This window comes from Symphodus melops (genome assembly GCF_947650265.1).
Source record: "Symphodus melops genome assembly, chromosome: 1".
NCBI lineage: Eukaryota > Metazoa > Chordata > Actinopteri > Labriformes > Labridae > Symphodus > Symphodus melops.
Window position 1 is genome coordinate 33,071,550 of NC_136691.1, and position 22,615 is coordinate 33,094,164.

Genomic DNA, 22,615 nt, shown 5'->3' on the forward strand with positions numbered 1-22,615 from the left:
AAGATCAGTGTGTCCAGACTGTTTTGACTGGGGTGGACACAACCATAGCACTGACTTTTACACGGCTGGCCTGAAGTGTGACGTGTGCACAAACTCACAAATAAATATCAATTATTAACCCTTTCTATCGTCACCAATCAGAACTACTTTTAGGACACAAGTTGATGGCAACATTAGACTTATTTTTGGATGAAAAGCAACAGATTGCCAGTTAGTTTGTTTCAAGAAAGACAGCGTGCATTGTTTTCCTATGAAATTGTATTGTGAAAAAAAATAATAAAGTATGAACAAAAGAAAATATACTTTGTTGACATGTAACGAAAAATACAAGCAGCTTTTGCAATAAAAAGTAGTGACAAGTTAAAAATAACTGAAGTATCACATATGACAAGGCAAATAGTCGATCACAGTTTAGGATTTTTGGGGTGGCAGATCAAAGTACTCGGGGCCCATGTTACCCCTGGCCCCCCTTGGACAAGCCCCTGAGTCGGACATAACCACTATAAGTAATTTGACAAACTTTAACCATTATATCAACGTCTACAAGCTAGTTTGGTTGAAGAGTAGAGAAACCTCCCCTTCATTCATTATGAAGATCACAATATTTCACCTCCTGCTGTGTTTGCAGTTTTTACATTTCTTCTTTCTGCGGTCGTCTCTTAATGAGATCGAGACGAACGGATGGATTTTAAAAAGTCGCAGACAGAGTCTGCTGGCGTTTCGGCCTCCTCTGTCTGAATCCCTCACATTGTGGGGAGGTGTAATTAGGTCCCAGTAGACAGACAGAGATACCAAATGTCAGCATTAGCAAGACCCGTCCATTTGAGAAGAATACCCGCCATAAGGTCAAACACACGAGGCACTCAGACGACTCAAATGTAATGGGCTTATACTATGTGTGCTGAGTCCAGCCGCCTAATGAAGAAGACAATAAGCTGCAGCAGGTAAAGACACACTGAATGGGACTGTGCTTGAAGCTTGATTATGTTCTGTTTGTTTCCTCCCTGCAGATTTAATTTTGAAGACGAAACACCGACAACCAACTTTGACACCTTCCCTGCGGCGATTCTCACCGTCTTCCAGGTAAAGGTCATCCCCATCAAGCGTTGTTTTTCCTGCTCTACTTTGCTCAGCTGAACTGGACTCTGTGTCTCATGCAGATCCTGACGGGGGAGGACTGGAACGCAGTCATGTACCACGGAATCGAATCGCAGGGGGGTGTCCGCAGTGGGATGTTCTCCTCCATTTACTTCATTGTTCTTACGCTCTTTGGAAACTGTATCCTTTCTCCGTTTGACCATCGTTGGTTTATCTTTTGTGGCTGTCAGGCAGCCTTAAAACACTCGAAGATTTGACTTTGATTTGAGGAACGGCTGCAATTGTTTTTATCGACTCTGTGCAATCCATCACTTGATCTTCTTCTCCTTAGACTACAAATAACCAGACACACTCCTCAACGTGTTCTTGGCCATTGCTGTCGATAACCTGGCTAATGCCCAGGAGCTCACTAAGGTACAGTGTTTCTTTATAGTCTGAGGCACGCTGGCTTAATAACAGTTTACAGGACGTAATAAAAACAGGGGCACCGTTCACCCCCGACGAATCCATCGATTAAAGTCCTTAACCTGAAATCAAATCCCTCGTATTTTTAATACCTCCCTTCTTAACAAGACGGTAAATATATTTACAGGTTTCATAACACGGCCGACTTATAAAGAGGAGGGTTTGAAGTATAGCTGATACAAGACCAGATCAGTTATAGAGTCATTTCCAGCTGTTAAAAGCTCACCATATGATATTCAGTTTGAAGTCTTAGAGAGTCAGAGTCGGTGAACATGACGACATGGATGTGTTCTGATGAAACACACAGAAGGGAGTAAATGAAAAACGACAGGTCGACACTACACAGAGATGTTTCTGAAAGGGAGCCGTCTGTCACTCGTTTGAAATAACTTGTGAGAGGGCATCAATAAATAATAAAGAAGTTCCCTGCTCGCTCTGATCTGTGCTAAGTTGAGTTAAGAAGCAGGTTTTTGGGTTGTTGAGGTAACTTGGAGGTTGACTGTGGATTTTTCAGGACTGTGATGCTGGTTGACTTCTAACCCCGGTCATATCACCATGGCAACTTGTTCTGTACACCTCCACTAACGCAGAGCAGATTCTGATCAGCAGCACAGCTTTCTTAAAGAGACAGGCTCTAATTAGACACTTTAATAGTTTTCTTTACAAATAATATATTATTATAATATATTACCAAATTTCACCTTAAAGTTGCACAAGAGATCAAACTGTATGAAACTCCACCTCCCGACCAATCAGATCACAGAGATCTGTGTGCTGATGGTGAGAGTGGAGGATGGAGGGATGAAAATGTTTTTTTGTGATCATCCTACATATAAGAACATGTAACCTTACTCATTGCTCTCAATTCTGTTTCCATATTTGTTTTTTACAAGCCAAATACTTCTCTGCATGTCGGGCTTGCACCTGAAATATGAGGTCTTAAACTACCAGACGCAGCACGTAATGAGAAAATAACTCATTTAAGAGCAGAAACAGGGGCTGTTATGGCCCTGTCTGTTGTGCACTAATGATGATTAAGTGATATTATAAGCCCTCAGTTGGGATTTATCTTCCTGGATGTGTGACGGAGGCTGTGTTGATTTTAGCTGGATGACGTGTTTAACTTCTTCACGTCATAGTTTGTCTGAGTTTGGGAAACGGCAGACTTGTTCATGTTTAAACTTCATCTCAGGCTCCTTATGTGTGGACGTACTCGTGTAACATCTGGCTTTACTGATAAGGAGCTTCTTCAGAAGGGTTAGTAAAGCCACATCACTGAACGGTGTGTGGAGTCATAGTCCAGGCCTCTGAAGGGAATCCTGTGAAGACCATGTTGCTGTGATTATGGATGAAAATACAAACTGGATCTTTCAGATAAAGGTCACAATGAAGCAGCTTAGAGCCGCAGCCTTTAACAGGCGTATGTACTATGTGTGTGTGTATCTGTCTGTATGTTGTTGCACACACTGTCCAGGATGAAGAGGAGCAGGAGGAGGCCATCAATAAGAAACTTGCAATGCAAAAAGCCAAGGAGGTAAAGGAGGTCAGCCCCATGTCAGCCGCTAACATTTCCATCACAGCGTAAGTCCACCTCTTCTGTGATCTCCTGTTCGTCTCGCTCAACACACACGCACACACACACACACACACACACACACACACTCTCCAAGTAGAGACACGGTGAATAGACTCGTCTCTGCAGAACTGTAATATTTAGTCTTCTCCTTTCAAACGAGTCAAAATGATATCAAGTCAATGCAGATATGAAGGAGGAATGATCAACTTCCTAAAAGATTATTTTTATTAGCATTATTATTTCTTTGAATTATTTATTATTTCTGCCTGTATAATTTTTTTAAACATCTTAATGAGTTATTTTTACGAGCCTCTGGTGGCCTAGCGTTAAGGTTGCGTACGGAGGCTCTCTAAGCAGGCGGCCGGGTTCAAGTCTGACCGGCGTCTTCTTACCTGCATGTCATTCCTCTCCTTCTCTGTGATTCCTTCCTTCCATCTAATGTCCTTCAATAAAGGCCAAAAAAAAAAGAGCCCAACATAAATCTAAACTAAATATAAAATCATGTTATGCTCGTAAATGTTTTTACAGAGCGAATAAAGATCGTAAAGCTAACTGACTGAAAGCATAGAGAAGGTAGCGTAATGGGATGACTTTTGTTTCTTTAAAAATACATAACATATTGAAGTATTGATGATTTTCATGGCTATGCAGATGAAATAAAGGATGTATTAAAAACATAGAGAAAGAAGTCCCTGAATAGATGAAATAGACAATGAATAAAAAAGGTTAAAAAAAAGTGCCAATGAAGCATCTTATATAAAGTACAACATGAAGTTTCAGAGTGGATCTCCTATTTAAAGCTGAACTTTATCTTCTTATCTCACAGAACATGTCACGCGTTAGCAGGCAGGAAACAGGGAGGAGGACCCATGTGCAGAATAAACTAATTTATTTGAACAAAAAGGCAAAACAAAAACTTACTTAACAAACTAAATCCAAAACGTCTCAAAAACCAAAAACCACGACGGAGAAAACACAGGGAGCAGGGAGATGAAAGACATTCCAGGAACAGACCACGAGACATTGACAATGAACCGACAAGAGACTGAGGAAAAACACAGACTAAATAGACAGGGGTAATTGGACACAGGTGAGACTAACGAGACAGGTGAGGAACATCAGGGTAATCACAAAGGCGGGAAACACAAGGAACACTGAGGACAAGTACAAAGTACAACCAAACACTGACACCACCACCAAAACCAGATCTACAAAATAAAACAGGAAACACTAAAGACTAGACTTAAAACACAAGACAGGAAATAAACTAACAGGAAACATAGGAGGACACAAGGATACAGGGAAACACACTAAGGACTAAAGTAAAACAGACTATGAAACATTAAAGCGCACAAGGGAAATAATGAACTAAAACAAGATTAAATACAGAACAAAAAACCAAACCATGACAGTACCCCCCTCTTAAGGGACAGCTCCCAGATGTCCCAAAAACTCAAAAAACCACCCCAGGGTGGGTGGAGGGGGTCCGGAGGAGGGACTCCGGACCTTCAGGCATACAGGCCTTAGTCAGTTCAGACGGACGGCCGGGAGGCCGAACAAACACAGGGGCGAGTTCTGGGGGACGGCCGGGAGGCTGTGCAGGCACGGGAGAGAGCTCTGGGGGACGGCCCGGAGGCCGAGCAGGTACAGGAGAGAGCTCAGGTGGGCGGCCCGGAGGCCGATCAGGCACAGGAGAGAGTTCAGGTGGTCGGCCCGGAGGCCGATCAGGCACGGGAGAGAGTCCAGGTGGGCTGCCAGGAGGCCGAGCAGGCACGGGAGAGAGTTCAGGTATCGACTGGGCCGCCGAGGAAACGTCGTTGGACGTCGACCGGACTGCCGAGGGAAGCTCAGGCATCGGCTGGATCACAGAGGGAACATAGTCGGGAGTCAGGCGGACTGCCGAGGGAAGCTCAGGCGTCAGCCGGACCGCAGAGGAGACGTTGTCGGATGTATGCCAGACCGCCGAGGGAAGCTCAGGCGTTGGCCAGACCGCCGAGGAGACGTCGTCGGATGTTGGCCAAACCAGCGAGGAGACATCGGCGGGCGTTGGCCCGTATGCCGAGGGAACCTCAACTTGATGACGGCGTTCAGCAGGCACGGGAACAGGAAGCTGACAACGCTCTGCCGAAGCTGGTGGCAGACAACATTCAGCAGGCACGGGGACAGGAAGCAGACGGCGCTCTGCCGGAACGGGAACAGGAAGAAGACGGCGCTCTGCCGGAACGGGAACAGGAAGAAGACGGCGCTCTGCCGGAACAGGAACAGGAAGAAGACGGCGCTCTGCCGGAACAGGAAGCAGACGGCGCTCTGCCGGAACGGGAACAGGAAGCAGACGGCGCTCTGCCGGAACGGGAACAGGAAGCAGACGGCGCTCTGCCGGAACGGGAACAGGAAGAAGACGGCGCTCTGCCGGAACGGGAACAGGAAGCAGACGGCGCTCTGCCGGAACGGGAACAGGAGGCAGACGGCGCTCTGCCGGAACGGGAACAGGAAGAAGACGGCGCTCTGCCGGAACGGGAACAGGAAGAAGACGGCGCTCTGCCGGAACGGGAACAGGAAGCAGACGGCGCTCTGCCGGAACGGGAACAGGAAGAAGACGGCGCTCTGCCGGAACGGGAACAGGAAGAAGACGGCGCTCTGCCGGAACAGGAAGCAGACGGCGCTCTGCCGGAACAGGAACAGGAAGAAGACGGCGCTCTGCCGGAACGGGAACAGGAAGCAGACGGCGCTCTGCCGGAACAGGAAGCAGACTGCGCTCTGCCGGAACAGGAACAGGAAGCAGACGGCGCTCTGCCGGAACGGGAACAGGAGGCAGACGGCGCTCTGCCGGAACGGGGACAGGAGGCAGACAGCGCTCTGCTGGAACAGGGACAGGAGGCAGACGGCGCTCTGCCGGAACGGGGACAGGAGGCAGACAGCGCTCTGCTGGAACAGGGACAGGAGGCAGAGGCTCTGAGGCACCATAATGCCGACGCCAGGACTGAGGTTTAGGCTGCTGTGGTCTGGGTTGAGGACTAGGCTGAGGCCTGGACCTGGACTGAAGCCTGAGCCGAGGCTTTGTGGAGCCTTCTGGCTCCAAGTATAAGTCCATTAAAAAGTCCACCAGAGCATCAGAGGATATGGAGTCCGGACACCGTGTTGCCCGGCCTTGTCTCCTCCTACCTTTTGTACCAGGGAAAAAAGCAAGCCTTGTCCCCTCCCAGGGAGAAGGATTATTTAAACAAAAATCTTCTGCTGGGTCCATGTATGGTCGGTTCATTCTGTCACGCGTTAGCAGGCAGGAAACAGGGAGGAGGACCCATGTGCAGAATAAACTAATTTATTTGAACAAAAAGGCAAAACAAAAACTTACTTAACAAACTAAATCCAAAACGTCTCAAAAACCAAAAACCACGACGGAGAAAACACAGGGAGCAGGGAGATGAAAGACATTCCAGGAACAGACCACGAGACATTGACAATGAACCGACAAGAGACTGAGGAAAAACACAGACTAAATAGACAGGGGTAATTGGACACAGGTGAGACTAACGAGACAGGTGAGGAACATCAGGGTAATCACAAAGGCGGGAAACACAAGGAACACTGAGGACAAGTACAAAGTACAACCAAACACTGACACCACCACCAAAACCAGATCTACAAAATAAAACAGGAAACACTAAAGACTAGACTTAAAACACAAGACAGGAAATAAACTAACAGGAAACATAGGAGGACACAAGGATACAGGGAAACACACTAAGGACTAAAGTAAAACAGACTATGAAACATTAAAGCGCACAAGGGAAATAATGAACTAAAACAAGATTAAATACAGAACAAAAAACCAAACCATGACAGAACATGTGAACATAGATGTGTCCGAGGCGATCAACACACTTCTTCTAATCGATTTAAAGCTCTGTTAATAAGCCAGTATGTCAGTGAGATACCTCTGTATGTATATGTGGCACATTAGACCTCAAAGTGACACACACCCTCCTTACATGTGATTAAAAAGACATCAACCAAAACCATTTTCATACCGACACAGAAAAAGTGATTTGTTGTGCATATAAGCGACTATTCATGCGGATACTTATGCACTTAATGTGAACTCTCTCCACACAGTTCATGATCCTTCATTCAACCTTAAAATAACCAGTTACTGATTTTGTGTATTTTGTTTTATTCTTGTTTCAAATGCTTTTATGAATAAAAGTCAATGTGGAAAAATGGACCCAGATGGGTCAAAATAAGGCTGCAGGATTGGGAATAAATGACCCAGTACCAAGAGAGCGATGTGACTCACTGAACACGAGCAGAGGCATTAAATAACCTCTCTGTCGTTAACTTGCTTTTTGACCTTCTCTGGGTCCATTTTGAAGTGATTTTGAGTCAACGCTGCTCTTAATTGATTTGTTTCACATTTGTTGTTCTGTTGTTTGTTATGTGCCCATTTGTGTTCTTTTGCACTTCCTCTGCAGGTTTAGTGTTCATGAGTTTGTTAAACCAAATATCCAGGTGCTGCTCTGGAAGCAGAAACAATCTCATAGGTGGAGCTGAACCTCAGTGAGGCGAGTCGAGCCAAAAACAGCGTTTCACTTTCTTCGGGTCAAACTGAGCGGTAACAATAGTTTGGAACAATATTGGCTTCAAAACAAATGCAACTTTTTTTTTTACTCATCGTATTGTTTTAGTCAACAGATTCATGTGCAGTGTGATAAAAAGTGAGTGGTTGTACCAACTTGACAGAAGTTAATGCTCTTTAAGTATGACCTGCTGTGAAGTGAAAGTCCCTCGAGGTTTATTCATCTTCGCTCTGTGTTTACACACTTTCTGTCACTGCGGCTCAAACATGTCTATTTTATTTTTTTTTTTACATGAACCGCTCCCTCTGTAACAGTGGAGGGAGAGAGACAGCTCCGCCCACTCAGGGATGTTGTTTTAGGGGCGATGTGATGGCGTGTCGTAGCAGGGGTACAACTGTCAATCGTTGTGTTTCCGCTGCAAGCGGAGCAGTCCGTCTCTGCGAGCAAGTCACTATGATCTGCATAAACTGCAGGCAAGCATCAATCTGGACAGAATAGATCGACCCGGACAGTCAAAAAAAAAAAAACGATGTGCAGACTCAACCGTCTTATCCATCACCTTATCAAAATGATGTCACAACAGGCACAGAATACACAACAAAGCTTCCTCAGAAAGACAAAGCAACAAGTTGTTTGCATGTTTGCTGAGCGCCACAGAGGACACAGCTCGCACCTCCTGCACAATGTAGGACAATTCATTCAAAAGAAGGAGAGATGCCGAGGTTTTCTTGGAAACCAAATTCAAATTCAATTTTTGTTATATTCATATTGATCTGCTATAACTCAAAAACACTTCATATTCATTTGCCTCTAACTAATACCTATTTTGCGCTTGCAGTCGTCCAGCTTTCCGTCCAAACTCTCCGTGACGTAAACCAGTAGAACGCGCAAAAGCCAGACAGAAATACGACCGCCTCCACAAGGTTTGCACCTGACGTCATTCATGCAAATGTTCTTAGTAAATCACCCGCAAAACGCCCACAAGCCAAACGTGCAAACTTTTGGAGTGAACACGCAATTTAGTACTCTTTCATTGAGATCTTAATAAATCAGGCCCAAAGAAAATATAATATAGATTTTATGTTTATCAGAACATGCTCTGAAGTTCTCCTGATAGACTCAATGATCTTGATGAAATAGCAGCAAAGTGTAACTGTGTATCCACATGAACTGAAGTTCAGCTGACACAATGAAGCTCCAACAAACACAGGATTATTTCAGCTCCACCCTTGACTGGTTTCTTCTAACCTTAGCAAAAAATATAAATAAAAAATAAAACTAGTTCCAGTGACATCAGGCTCGTCCGTAGATTGCAGTGAAATCTTTCTGGAGTTTTTCCCTCTCTCTCCTTTCAACTTAAAAACTGAACAGATTGTCTCTTTGGAGATCCACATGTCCCCTGATGGTCGTGACATTTACTTCGTGGTTTGGTCTCCGTCTTGTGTTTCTAAGCTTCGACTGCCCGTTGCATTGAGATGTGCCGGGAGGCTAACGGACTCCAGAGAAGGAATGGAAATGTCAAAAATTGTGTCCGACTGTTTCTCTGACTCCATCCTTTATGATGTTCCCCCTCCCCCATTTTTGTTTTGGTGCATGTGCAGTTTTCTAACACGCAGTCGAGGTAACGCGCACTCTAGCAGCTCATCCATCTGCAGCGTTAACTCACTGTGAGTTATAACCTCTCTGTTACAATTTTAAATCCTTCCATCACTCTTCTCTCACCGCTCCTCTTCTGCTGATGCCAACCCCCCCCCCCCCCCCCCATCACCGAACCATTCGTCTGTGTGACTGTCCGAAATGATCACGACAGTTCCTCCGACCGTCTCATGAGCTGCATGTTTGTTTCAGTGTTCCTGTGTTTTGATTTCAGAAGTTTTTCTCTGTGATCGATTCGTACCATGAGTGTTTGTATTTGTGATTATCTGACCGTCTGTGATCCACATCCGTCTGTCAGAGAATGATTTAAGTAACTGCACCTTCTCCTCAGATATCGTGTTTCATACTGTATTTAAACTTCATGTATATCTGCAGCTGTGATTCGACTCTTCAGGAGCCCTGAGGGTAAAAGAAAGAGAAAATGTCTGCTGATCCGTTTTCTGTCTGATTTAAATCACTTTTTGACCTGTGATTAGGCCAGAAAATCCCTTTTATTCTAAAGAATGATTGTATCTTTTTATTTGATGAAAAAGGTTTTTTTTATTTTCCAATCTTGGCTGATTTTTCTTCTGTATGTGTCTGTTAAACTGTAAAAGAATAACGTTTAACATGTTGAAAAAAAAGTTATGACAGGGGAAACTGTGTCTCTCAGCAGTAAATATTCTTATTATTGAGACATTTGATTTGTGTCTTGTTGCCTTAGTAATAAGTATAAGTTAGAATAATATAAACATGAGCCAGTTGAAGGACAAAAATCAAAAAAGTTGCCATGCTAATGCTCGAGAAACATTTTTATTAAGTCAGAAAGACATTAAAGAGAGAAAAAAAAAAACGTCCATCATATCATGAAATGGGTTTTCGATCTTTTTCTCTCACTCGGCTCTCAGGGCTTCCGTACTTTATTGTATCATAACTGCCTAACAGTTTAAAATGTGTGAAGCGTGTCGTCAGAAGAAACCTTATTCTTATTGACTTTTGTTATTAGTAAGAAACGTAAACAATGAAGCAATCAGTCTTTGAAAATGACATTTTTTTATGCCCTCCATCGCAAATAGCCAAAGGACTCCGCTCACAAAAACTGTGATCTTAGAGTACGGGGAGTCGCTGGACAAGCATTGTCTCAGTCAGTTAACTCAGTTACCTCTGAAGTGTGAGCGGTCAAGTCTCTACTTGTTTTGTGAAAAGAGTCTGGTGGCTTTGACAACCACCATGCAATGGCTGGTTCCACTAAACTACCTCTTAATCAAATAGGTCTCTCTCTGTCGGGATCCTTTCTGTCCTGATGTCAGACTCTCGGAATAACAACCTGTCAGTGACTAAAGCATGCTTCTCTTTAAGTTTGGCCCAAACATTAAAATACTAAAGTAGCTCCCATGTGACACTAAGTTGACCAAATGCCACCCAGAGTTTGTTTATTGCTTCTTCTGTAATATGCAGGTTTGCTGTCAGCAGACGCAGGAAGGTTCATCTATATTAGGTCTCAGATCAGATCTTATCCAAACTCTCCGGCTGAAAAGTTCTTTCAGGGCACATTTCTGTTTGGCGGGTACTCTAACTGCTGCAAGACAAGACAAGAGCTTATTCAGTTTATCTCAATCAGAGGAATGTTTGGACTGTTTTGAAGATTTATGAATAACTTTCAAATACCAGGAATACAAACATCATTAAAGGTCAACTGAGATTGAAAGTCTGTTTAAAGATGCAGTTTTTACACTCTACACTGAGGCCAAGGTTAAAAACAGGATCAATAAAGATGAGAGATTGAAGTAGCAGGTACATGCACCCAGCACGTTCTGTCAGCAGGCGGAGAGGATGTAGTAAGTATAACTATGCTGCTCTGAGTAGTGTGACTGAGATGTCTCGTTGTGTTATCAGGTTTCAGCGTTTGAACCCATCAATTCCCTTCTTTATCTCAGCAAACACTCTTTGATTTAGTTTTTTTGTATACTTTGGCTCCTCCCCCTCAAGTGTTGGTTTGCTGAAGCTTTTTTTTGCCTCATCCGTGCTTCTGTCTGTAACCTGCTTCTGTCCCTTTTGAAGTTCTTTCTCTCTTTCTGTTTGTTTCAACGTTGCTCCCTTTATGTGTTTGTAGGAGTTATGTCTGCACCCCCGTCCATCACTACCTGAGGTAAACCCAACCACCATAATGCAGGGTGGTCATACCTGTGATACACTCTCATGTTCCTCCGCAGACACATTTTCATCCATGCCACAAGCTTTTCTCTTCATTCAACAGTTCGCTGTCACGTTTTCCATCCACCTTTTAGTCGGAGCTTGTGCAGTGAGCGTGCTCTTTAAGTTTCAAACATGCACGAGCTACTTTAGTGCAACACAATCAGTGCAAGCTGCAGGACAGAGGCGCTATGAGAACATGAAATCAATGTGACAACTTCCTTCTCCCTATTAATTCTGCATTAACACTTGGCGCTGTAACAAGAGTCTGACCCGTGGAGTTTGTGAGACTGCTGCCAATTTTGGGAAAAGAAAGTTCACCACTTACTGATAGGGCCGCTGCTATAGAGAATATCTTCACCACAACTAAAATAGACCTATTTAAATTGTTTGTGCACAGATTGTGCACCAATGTGACTTTGTAAAAGCACTAAGAAGGTTACTTTCTGATAGCATAATCTGCTAAAATTACAATACATTGTCAAGAAACTTCAGTGTTGACCAATTTCTCAGCTCAGTTTGATGTTCTGCTACATGTGAGGCCACCATCTCTAAACCACCCAAAGCACTATTCTCTGCATTATGTGTCCAGAAAAGAAGTTTACATATCAACCCATGTCAGAAAACCACCATGCCAACATCTACATATCTTGAATCGGCACATATCTGCTTGATAATACGTGTCAGGCTCTCGGGAATAATTTCCCTGAAAACAACAGTGGTTAGAAGAGTTAGAACTGTTTCAGATCATTTTTAAATACGCATGCATCCTGCCATTTGAAAAAGCTGTGTCCCAGACATACTGGCAGAATGAATAACATGTGTAAGCATGGTGATGTTTGGCCTTGCATGACGTTTGCTCAGACATATTCATGGACGAGCTCTCTCCACGGCCGACTTTGATAAATGGGCCGTATGTCAAGGTATGACCAAGCTGCTTCACTGCAGCTCGGTCATACTTTAAATCACTCAGCATGGAGGGGCCAAGTGCCATTATGAGATGTAGAGTGAGATGTGTAGCTAGTTTTATGTGCCATGAAGTCATGAAGTGAGAAGTACATACATCCTGAATGTGTCACCCCTCAGAGGGAACCATGCATCCGTCAGGAAGGCTTCTGTCCCGTGTGAAAGTAGCAGGATTGATGAGAATCATTTATACAAAGATTTGCACAGTATTTTATACAGTTAGATCCATCTCAGTGGTTTTGATTTTTTTCTGCGTCCCTCCTCCCTCAGTAAGGAGCAGCAGAAGTCGATGAAGACGATGTCGGTGTGGGAGCAGAGGGCCAACCAGCTGAGGAGGCAGAACCAGGCAAGCTGTGAGGCCCTCTACATCGAGCTGGAGCCTGAGGAGCGTCTCCGCCTGTCCCCCGGCCTCAACATCCGGCCGGACATGAAGACCCACCTCGACCGCCCGCTGGTCGTTGAACCTTTTGACCTGCCTTTGGTCGGGGGCCACCAGCACCACCATCACAAGCAGTGCATGCCCGAAGACGGCGACACCGCCGCTGACCCTCCACCCGCTGTGCACCACCAGCCTCGCCGCCACCACCGCCACAGAGACCGGGCCAGAAGGAGAGAGGAAGCTAACGAAAACGGTGACACGAGTAAGGACGGGGGGCACCACGTTCATCACAGCCGCTCCAAAGACCACGAGTGTAGCAGAGGTAAAGAGGGGAAGAGCGAGAGGTCCCACAGCCGAGAGGGAGGCAGAAAGCATCACCATCAGAGCTCAATGGACGACAGCGGAGGAGGAGGAGGAGGAGGAGGAGAGAGGGAGCACCGTCATCATCACTCACACCGTCAGTCCAAAGGTGGCAACGGGACTGTGAACGGTGGAGGGAGGGGGGAGCGCAGGTCGAGACACAAAGACGGACGCTCGTGTAACAAGGATGGGGATAAGAATTCCCGAGCAGAGAACGGAGAGAGGAGGAGACATCGGACGCATGGGTCCAGAGGTCAGTCCACAGCTGAAGGAGAGGAGTCCAACGAGAGAGAGAAGACCCACAGTCACAGGTGAGAGAGCTGCTCTTCTTATTCCAAACAGCAGCTATGAGGCGAGGTCAAGTGGTTTGGTTTCATAGCCAGTTTCTTAAGTCCCTTTAATGACATCATCCAGTCCCCAGTAAAAGACTGAATCCAAACACGTGACATCATCCCGATCCACAGAACTGTTCAACAAGTCAGCCACTGTGTTGACCTTTTTTGACATTTGATAGCAGCCTATAACAGCCAATGAGCGTCTTTGTTGAAAGGAGGCGTCCAACCCGATGGTGACCAAACAGATCTTAATAGCTTTAGGCCTATTTCTAAGCTCCCTTTCATGTCAAAGATCCTTGAGAAGGTGGTCTGTAATCAGTTGACCCTTTTCCTGGATCAAAGCAGCATCCATGAACCGCTTCAGTCCGGTTTCCGTAAGCAACACTCCACGGAAACGGCCTTACTGAAAGTGTCCAGCGACATTATGATGGCTGCTGACTCTGGAAAGTCCACGGTCCTGGTTCTCTTGGACCTGTCCGCAGCCTTCAACACTGTAGACCATCAGATTCTGCTGAGCAGACTGAGGGATCAAGTTGGACTGTCGGGTTCAGTTCTAAAATGGTTCTCTTCTTATCTAGCTGGACGAAGCTTCAGTGTAGCAGCCAACCAAATAAGGTCGGAGTCTGCGGACCTGCTGTGTGGAGTGCCTCAAGGTTCTGTCTTGGGTCCTGTCTTGTTTTTGCTGTATTTGATCCCTCTAGGAAAGATCATACGAAGGTTCGATGATGTTTCTTTCCACCTATTTGCTGACGATATCCAGCTGTACTGCTCTTTTAAGCCGTCCGAGATCCAGAAGCTGAGCTCCCTACGTCATTGTCTGATGGAAATCAAACAATGGCTCAGCGAAAATTCTCTGCAGCTCAATGCAGAGAAAACAGAAACATTGATTCTCGCCCCTGATGACTCAATTCCAGGGATTAAGCAGTTCTTGGGGGACCTAGACCAGTCCGTGAAGCCTAGTCTTAGAAACCTGGGAGTTATTTTCGACAAAGACATGTCTTTAGTCCAGCACTGTAAACAGCCGTCAAGGAACTGCTTTTTTCAACTGAGGAAGATCTCCAAACTTAGAAACATGGTTTCGCAGAATGATTTGGAGCTCATTATCCATGCCTTTGTGTCTTCACGTTTAGACTATTGCAATAGTTTATTTTCTTGTCTTAACAAGAAAGAGCTCTCTAGACTGCAATTAGTTCAAAATTCTGCAGCAAGAATTCTGACCCGCACAAATAGGAGGACCCACATATCCCCTGTTCTGAAAGACCTTCACTGGCTGCCAGTGTCCTTTAGGTTCAGGTTTAAAATCCAGGTTCTGGCCTTCAGAGCCCTACATGGTCAGGCTCCCTCTTACCTTAGTGAGCTGATCCAGCCTTACGCCCCTATGCGAGCGCTGAGGTCTATGGATCAGAACCTGATGAAGGTCCCTCGAGCTCATTATCACACTAGAGGTGACCGGTCGTTCCAGGTCGTTGCTCCGAGCCTCTGGAATGAACTTCCATCATCCTTGCGCTCAATTGATTCAGTTGACACTTTCAAGAGTCAACTGAAGACGTTTTTATTTGTCCAGGCTTTTAATTAGTCTCTTTTAGGGCTGCTATGATTTTTGTACTGTCTGTATATTGCTTGTGATGTTTTTAAACCCTGTTTGTGAAGCACTTTGTGGCCCCTGCCTGCGAAAAGTGCTATATAAATATATTTTACTTACTTACTTACTTACTACAACCCTGTTTGGATGACCAATTGCATGCAACTGTGCCATTGACTGACCTCTCTTGTAGCCAGTGAAATTCTATTATTATTCTATATTCCCCCCCCCCACGTCACTCCTCTGTAGAGACAATAAAAATGGCGGACCTGCACAAAAGTTTTGCTCTCGTCTGGAGGTGGGGTCCATGGGGGGAGATAACGGGGGAGGGGAGGATATTTTCCGAGCAGAATGCAACTTGTGATGTCACAAACTGAGAACATTTGAAACGGAGCATTTTTCTCCGTGTGGTAAGAGTTATGCAGACCACAAATAAAGGACTGGATGGATTTCTTTCACATTTTGTGGGTCGATAGACACTCAGGTTACCAACATAAATGTTCAAAAACACTGTAGTAGTGGATTTTGTTCATAATACGTCCCCTTTAAACACCCCGCAGAGCTGGAAGGAAATTCACTAACGTATGAGACTGGAAGTCCACTGAGGCTCTGACGAACAAATCATTTAGTACTCGGCTTTGTGGGGGCTCCCCCAGCCTGATGAGAACACTAAATGTGAAGTTTCCTGGCTTACTGTTTGTCATTATGATGCATTTGTGCAGGCCTTGGGTAGTGAACACAAAAAAGAACGAAACACAAGCAACTCTCCTCTTCTTCAAAACAGAACTGGATAAAAATAAAAAAAAAACATTTGGTGAAGACATTTGCACCCAAAGACTTTAACTTCAGGCGGTCCACTGGATCAATCCTGAACAGTTCTGTGGGTTCTTATCTGTCCCCCACTAACCCCTCCTCACATGTCCTGTCTCTCTTCAGCTCTCCTGTCCAGTTTCCATGTTGTTTACAACATTTAAACAGCAGCAGTGTATTTGGACTTTCCTAATGCTGGAAGTCAGTGATTCATATAAAATGTAAATGTCTGAAACTTGCATATCACTAAGCTCATTATGAATAAATTACGATTTTGCAAAGTGACCCTGCAGCTTTAAAAGCTGTCTGTAGTTGTGTGAATGAAACCACTGACTGTGTCATGAAGCACAGTCCTCGCTGAGATCGTCTCATACTGTGTGAACGTTTCTGTCTGAGCTCCTGTCTCTGCTCTGCCGACAGGTTTGGTGACTCAGAGGGGGAGTCCCTCACCATCTCCCCCCAGCAGGGCTCCGATGGGACCAGCCGGCCTGCTGACCAACCAGAGGACTCGGACAACCAGAAGAATGTCAGCCGGACGGGACAATCCTCCGTCCACATCCCGCCTGTCACCATCACCTCCCCACCTGGAGAGACAACCCTCATACAAAGTCAGTACCAGCCCAGGCCTCCCAAAACTCCCACGTCCTGTTGCTCTCACTACATCATGGCAGCCACTGCAGTGACGAGAAAAATGAAAACTAAGTAGAAAAAGCAAATTGCTCCAATGACATTGAAGTACAAACACTTCCTGAAAGCTCTTCAGATCCCTGCAGCTGGATAGAGCTCATTTCTGTCCACATATAATTAAAAATGCGTTGACATTTATTGTAAGGTCCAGTTGTTAAATGACCTGATTTAAGGCCCTGAATGCATCTTTTGTTTTATGCTGAATGCCAGCATGTTTTCATTGAGGACAGGACGCTGGCTGCTCAGAGCGCCTCCTGCTGAAAATCCTACAAATTCACAGACAGGCGCCGTAGACGCCACTCTATTCAACATATACATGATATTCCCTGTATTTTGTCTCCGAGGCATCAGGGCATCCTCCGTGCTCTGTGTCCAGACAAAGAAGGAGGACAAGCGTCCTCTCTTTGATATTTATGAGGAAGATGCTCATTTGCACAGAAAACGGTCCAAATGTATGCAGTGCCACTGATCTGTAAACAGCACAGTTTTCTCTGCACTGAAGTTTGAGAACACTTGCAACTTCTTTTCTGTCATTTAATGAGCCGCAAAAGAGAATTTGAGAATTTGTCCCTAAATTTCCTTTATTACTGTCTCTAACTCATTAACTTAGTAAAGAAGGTACTTTATAATTCACAGAAAAAAAGAGTTCCTTCTCCTCTGTCTACTCTTGATAGGTCAAATGGAAGTTCCTGTATTTGTTAAAGACTGAGAGAATAAACACTTGTCATCACTGTCTCTGTCTCTCCAGTGAACAGTATGGACTGTGAGACGATGCCGATGGCTGAGAGGAACCTGGAGGATCTAGGTCCAAGTGGACCAAAACCCATCCTGCCTTACAGCTCCATGTTTATCTTTGGACAGACCAACCCGTGAGTCACCCTCACCTCCTTTAAACACCTCCTGAATGGCATCCATCAAAAACAGACCATGGGGGGGAATATATTCTCTCTTCCTTTATTGCTGTAAAGGTGTCAGTCAGCCCTGCACCACAGTGTCGTCAGGTCCTCCATGGTTTTACATCATGTATAAGCGGGAGCACTCACTGCTAATTAAGGTTTTTAAATGTATAAACATGGCCTAAAACTCATCAAACTCGACGTGACGTGTCAGGCCCATTGAAAGATTAAAGTGCCTTTTTTCAGTCAAATAAAACAATGATGAAGTCATGAGTGACCCATCATATTTGATGGGTCTCAGATATAGGGAGGTCATATAACTCGATAACACGGCCTAATAATTTTCAATAAAGCAGCCCTGGAATAAGTTTCACATAGATAGAGGAAATTTGGTGCCACATGAAATTTTTTTGATTTTTTGATGAAAATTTGTTGAGTTTGTTTGGTAAATGTCTGGGGTCTTTGTAGGATTAACTCCTCGTAGGGTTGATATCTGATCCAGCAAAAATGGGGTTAAAAGCAAGAAAAGAGAGAGAGTGAATAGGTAGATGTATAGATTAGTCTCAACGGTAATAAAGTTCCAAACACCATGTGCAAACGGCGTTGCCATGGCAACTCACCAGTTTGGATGTCTTGTGATGATACAGGAAGCTGCTGTTCGTCAAAGCTAAAGCTTCCAAATAGAGCCACAGTTCACGTGTTTGATGGAAGTCCACCTTTAGGCCCAAAATATGCTCAACGTTAGTACCAAACGGACACGTACACGTTCTGATTGTCACTCGTGTTGTCTTTGCTTATACCCGCAAAGTCCAAATGTAACATACGTTTCTTACCGGAGGCCTCCTGTAGGGGGCAGGCAGCCAAGTAGCTCGGTTTGTTTACCGTTTGTGTGGTCCGGAAACGGATATCATAAAGATTATAATCACGAACCATATCCATCAAACGCTCCTCAAACATCGTGTCCTGTTCCGTCATTTTTAAAAAACCGCCTCCTATATGCACGTCAACCGCCAAACATCCGGGGAAACCATAGGAACCAGCGACTGTATATATTAAGCCCACGAGCGCCTCTAGCGGGACTGACGATACTGCAACTTGCGGACGCGTAGTTGTACCTCGCGCATTTTGGTGCGACCACCAACGCCAGGTACGCAAGTGCGTATCCTGCGTTGTCGGCTGCGTATCTAACGTTGAGCATATTTCGGGCCTCACGTATGTATCTCCATCACAGTCCTGAACGTTGCTTATAGTGCCACCTACTGGTAAGACAGTCAACCTTGTAGGACATGACTTTGTTGGTTGATGTTGCAGTTGATTTGATCACTTGTGTCCACAGTATGTATTCATGTCTGCATAGTAAGCTGTGTTTCATGCAGCAGTCTTTAGATGTAATCACTTCTGCATGCGTTTTGCTCTGTAAACCATGTGTGACCAGCACCACTTAAGAGTTCAGCTCCTCATCCACAGTGACTGAAACACGGAGAATAAATCAATACACAAACACAGACGGGATATGACCTCATGCCTCTCTACAGTATGTCCTGTGGGTGTAGACAATAATGCTGTGCTTGGAGTTTACTCGTAAAGCTCTATGATATACTCCTGATAAAAAACAATTAACTGATGTGCTCTAACTGCTTTAGGTCCGAGTGTGTCTCACACGGAGATGAAGTGACAGAGAGCCTGTTTTAGTTGTGACCTTTCCTTTCGCTGTTTCGGGATGTAAAAATAACGAAGAGATCGCAGCTGGTGCTGAAAGTCATTCTGTTTGTCTCCTCAGGGTGAGGCGGTTATGTCACTACATAGTGACGCTGCGTTATTTTGAGATGTCCATCCTGGTTGTCATTGCAATGAGCAGCATCGCTCTGGCAGCAGAAGACCCCGTGTGGACCAACGCCCCTCGCAACAATGTGAGACCCACACTGCACACTGCATACTAACACAAATCATACACCTTGTGTAACGCTGCTTTTAACTGCTTTTCACTTACTGTGGAGGTGATGTAACATACAGATCAGGGTGAATGAATTGGGTTTTTTTCGGGGCCCTAGCTTTACACACTTTAAAGCGTAAATTACTGCAGTACACTGCTTCAGTTTCTGATACAGTATGAATACACTTATTATCACGTAGGAGACACAAACGATCAATGATTTGATACAGGTGATACATTCCTGATTTTTTTCTGATTCTGTTTGTGCAGGTGCTCAAGTATCTGGATTATGCCTTCACTGGTGTTTTCACTTTTGAAATGGTGATCAAGGTAAGCGTGAAGATGAACTCAAAAGATTCGTTATCTTCACAGATGTGTTCATTTATTCGAAATTATTTTTTAACGTTCAAAACCTCAAGACTTGAAAGTTCATTTGTTGAGTGATACGTTTGTAAACACTGAGACTCTGTGCCCTGAGTGATGGATGTGGAGGGGACATGGAGACAGTCAGTGCCTGATCTTCATCCCACTGTGACCATCAGTGTGATCAGAGCTGCATTACTGACCCTCCCCTTTAAAGAACCCTTTGTAATTATGTTCACTGATTTAAAGTAATGATAAGACCTATTTGTGTTGAGACTTCTGTATAGAACAGAAACCAATAAGAGGCCCAGCAGGCAGGGAAAAGGGAAAAGGGAGAACAATATTACAAAGAAAGTAGTGATGAGCTTCACTGAAGACTTGATTCTACTGCAGTACTGGAGAGGGAGGCTGAGCAGAGTGGCGTGCTGCTCAGGTGGGAAGCGTAGGAGCTTAAAGGTGGAAGGCACTGGAAGGGAAAAAAACAAAACAAAAGCAAACTAGTCAAAGGAACAAAAAAAACCACGCCATGAAGAAATCCAAGGAGTTGAGCCATCAGTACCACATGAAGAGCAGCAACAGTCCAGCAGCGTTGGGAGAATTCAACCAAGGTTCTGAGCAGCCACTGATGGAGGGTGAAACGAGGAGCGGTGTGTGTGTGTGTGTGTGTGTGTGTGTGTGTGTGTGTGTGTGTGTGTGTACCAGGAGCTCCAGCGCCTGGGAGCCACGCCCAGCCTCTGAAAACTATGGAAGAGCAGCACAGGGGGAAAACAAACCCAAAAACCAAAAATACCCAAATCAAATATTTCAGAAATACGACTACATATAGACGACCTAAAAAGTCTCCATAAACAGAAACCCAGTGTACAATTATTTACTTTCAAAATAAAATCACTAATTGGTTATCACATCAGATAAATGATCTAACATACTCGCTCAGAGAACCTACATCTTCTTTGATATGAATTAAAAAGATCTGTAAATGAATGACACATGTAAAGACCTAAGTGTGACATGTTTGTTTCAGATGGTGGACCTGGGCCTGCTGCTTCATCCCGGAGCTTACTTCAGAGACCTGTGGAACATCTTGGACTTCATAGTGGTCAGTGGGGCGCTGGTGGCTTTTGCATTTTCGTAAGTGTGAGAACTCTTCCTCTTATAAAATGTCTTCAGTTTGTAACGAGTTCGCCGTGATGATCGCATTTTAGTGAATCCTCTGGTGTTAAGTGGTCTGACGTAAAATGTCAGGGGCAATCCTCACAGCATCGTGCCTGCCAAACGTTCACAGCAGCAACACAGAAGAAGCCAGCGTTTGAATGGGCCTCCATGAAAAGTGTTTGACTTAGGTCAGTGTAGTTTTGCTTCAGAATCAGAATCGCCTTTAATTGCCAAGTAAAAATGAGCAGCAAATAAACTAAACAGTCACTCTTATGTTGACCGTGTAGAGTCTACACAAGAGTGACAGTTTAGTCTACACTGTAGACTAAACTGTATGTTGGTATATTATATATGTTGATATACTCGGGCATCACTCAGTTGTATTTTTATGGTCAGTGTGAGGTTCGATCTATAGTCAGAAGGAAAGCTGAAGGTCCAGCTACTTCAAGGAGCTCAAATCTTTATGTTTCAAGTATGATTTAAAAAAAAAAAGGCGTGTGTGTGTGTGAGTGTGAGTGTGTGTGAGTGTGAGTGTGAGTGTGTGTGAGTGTGAGCGAGCTTAAGAGATCTGGACAAGACACAACACACCACCTCTGAGTGAAATACGGTCTCTTTTCAGGGTCTATGTTAATATCATGCACTTCAAAGTGACTAACAGCAATTTATGATTCAAAATAAATAAATAAAGACAGAATGGTTCTGTAAACACATGTGACTATCTCTGCTATTTTACCAATCCATCACATCAGATGCTGAACTAAGTGCTAAGTGAGCCCCCCCCCCCTTTAGAAGACTCATTAATGTCAGCTTGCTTTGCTGACCATGCATTATGTAAATGTAATCATGGATCCTCTGGGATGAGCGAGTTAGACCACAGTCTAATCAGAAAGGCTCTGCCTACGTTCATAGAGCCAGACTTATGGTACAATTTCATTAATGTGCTGATTTTATAATGTAGTTCAATTAGTTATTTCTATCATTCTAACACCATAGTGACTTGTTTCCCTTTATATTGACTGTTCTAGGATCTCTTCACGTTGTTTCAGATGTGTGTAAATGCTTCTCTCTGGATGTAAGCGCTCTACAACTTCAACAACGTTCTGCTGTGTAAACAAATGAGGATCGTTACGTGACGAGAGGTTGAGCTGAAGTCCTGAACAAACCCGGGACTAATAAGGAGTGTGTTTGTACATGTGTGTGTGTTTGAACTCTGTTTTGTTGTTCAGTGTGTTTATTGACCTGATCCTCTCCCTGTCTCTGTGCCCGGATCGTTTTGAAGGAGCTTCATGGGGTAATGCCTCCTCTACCTCTCTCATCCTGCCTGTCTGTGTCATTGTATGTGTGGATGTATGTGAGAGAGGAAACATACGTGGCTTGCACTACAAAACCAAGTAATTTCCTCACATATTCAGTCTTACTTCTCCAGCAGTGTTCAGGTTTACTTTAGAGAAAAGGTCATTTAGTGAAGAACGCAAGCTCATTCATTTAAAGGAAGAGTGTAAGGCCAAAACAAGCCTCCGCTCTCCTCCAGCAACACACCTTCAGCCCCTCTCCACTCGAGGTCACATGAAGGAGTTAGGAATTAGAGCGCACCATCATTAAGCACCA

At 44.5% G+C, this 22,615-nt stretch overlaps 1 protein-coding gene across 1 annotated transcript in view; it reads left to right on the plus strand.

Moving 5' to 3' along the window:
• cacna1ba (calcium channel, voltage-dependent, N type, alpha 1B subunit, a) overlaps positions 1-22,615 on the plus strand; it is a 139,856-nt gene that overhangs the window by 79,951 nt on the left and 37,290 nt on the right. The window contains exons 15-26 of the mRNA XM_079368069.1: positions 1,011-1,083; positions 1,161-1,278; positions 1,445-1,512; positions 3,038-3,144; positions 9,315-9,380; positions 11,462-11,497; positions 12,778-13,557; positions 16,394-16,581; positions 17,409-17,529; positions 19,337-19,466; positions 19,760-19,819; positions 20,877-20,983. Coding sequence (XP_079224195.1) covers positions 1,011-1,083; positions 1,161-1,278; positions 1,445-1,512; positions 3,038-3,144; positions 9,315-9,380; positions 11,462-11,497; positions 12,778-13,557; positions 16,394-16,581; positions 17,409-17,529; positions 19,337-19,466; positions 19,760-19,819; positions 20,877-20,983 — 1,854 coding nt within the window. The remainder of the gene's footprint in view (positions 1-1,010; positions 1,084-1,160; positions 1,279-1,444; positions 1,513-3,037; positions 3,145-9,314; positions 9,381-11,461; positions 11,498-12,777; positions 13,558-16,393; positions 16,582-17,408; positions 17,530-19,336; positions 19,467-19,759; positions 19,820-20,876; positions 20,984-22,615) is intronic.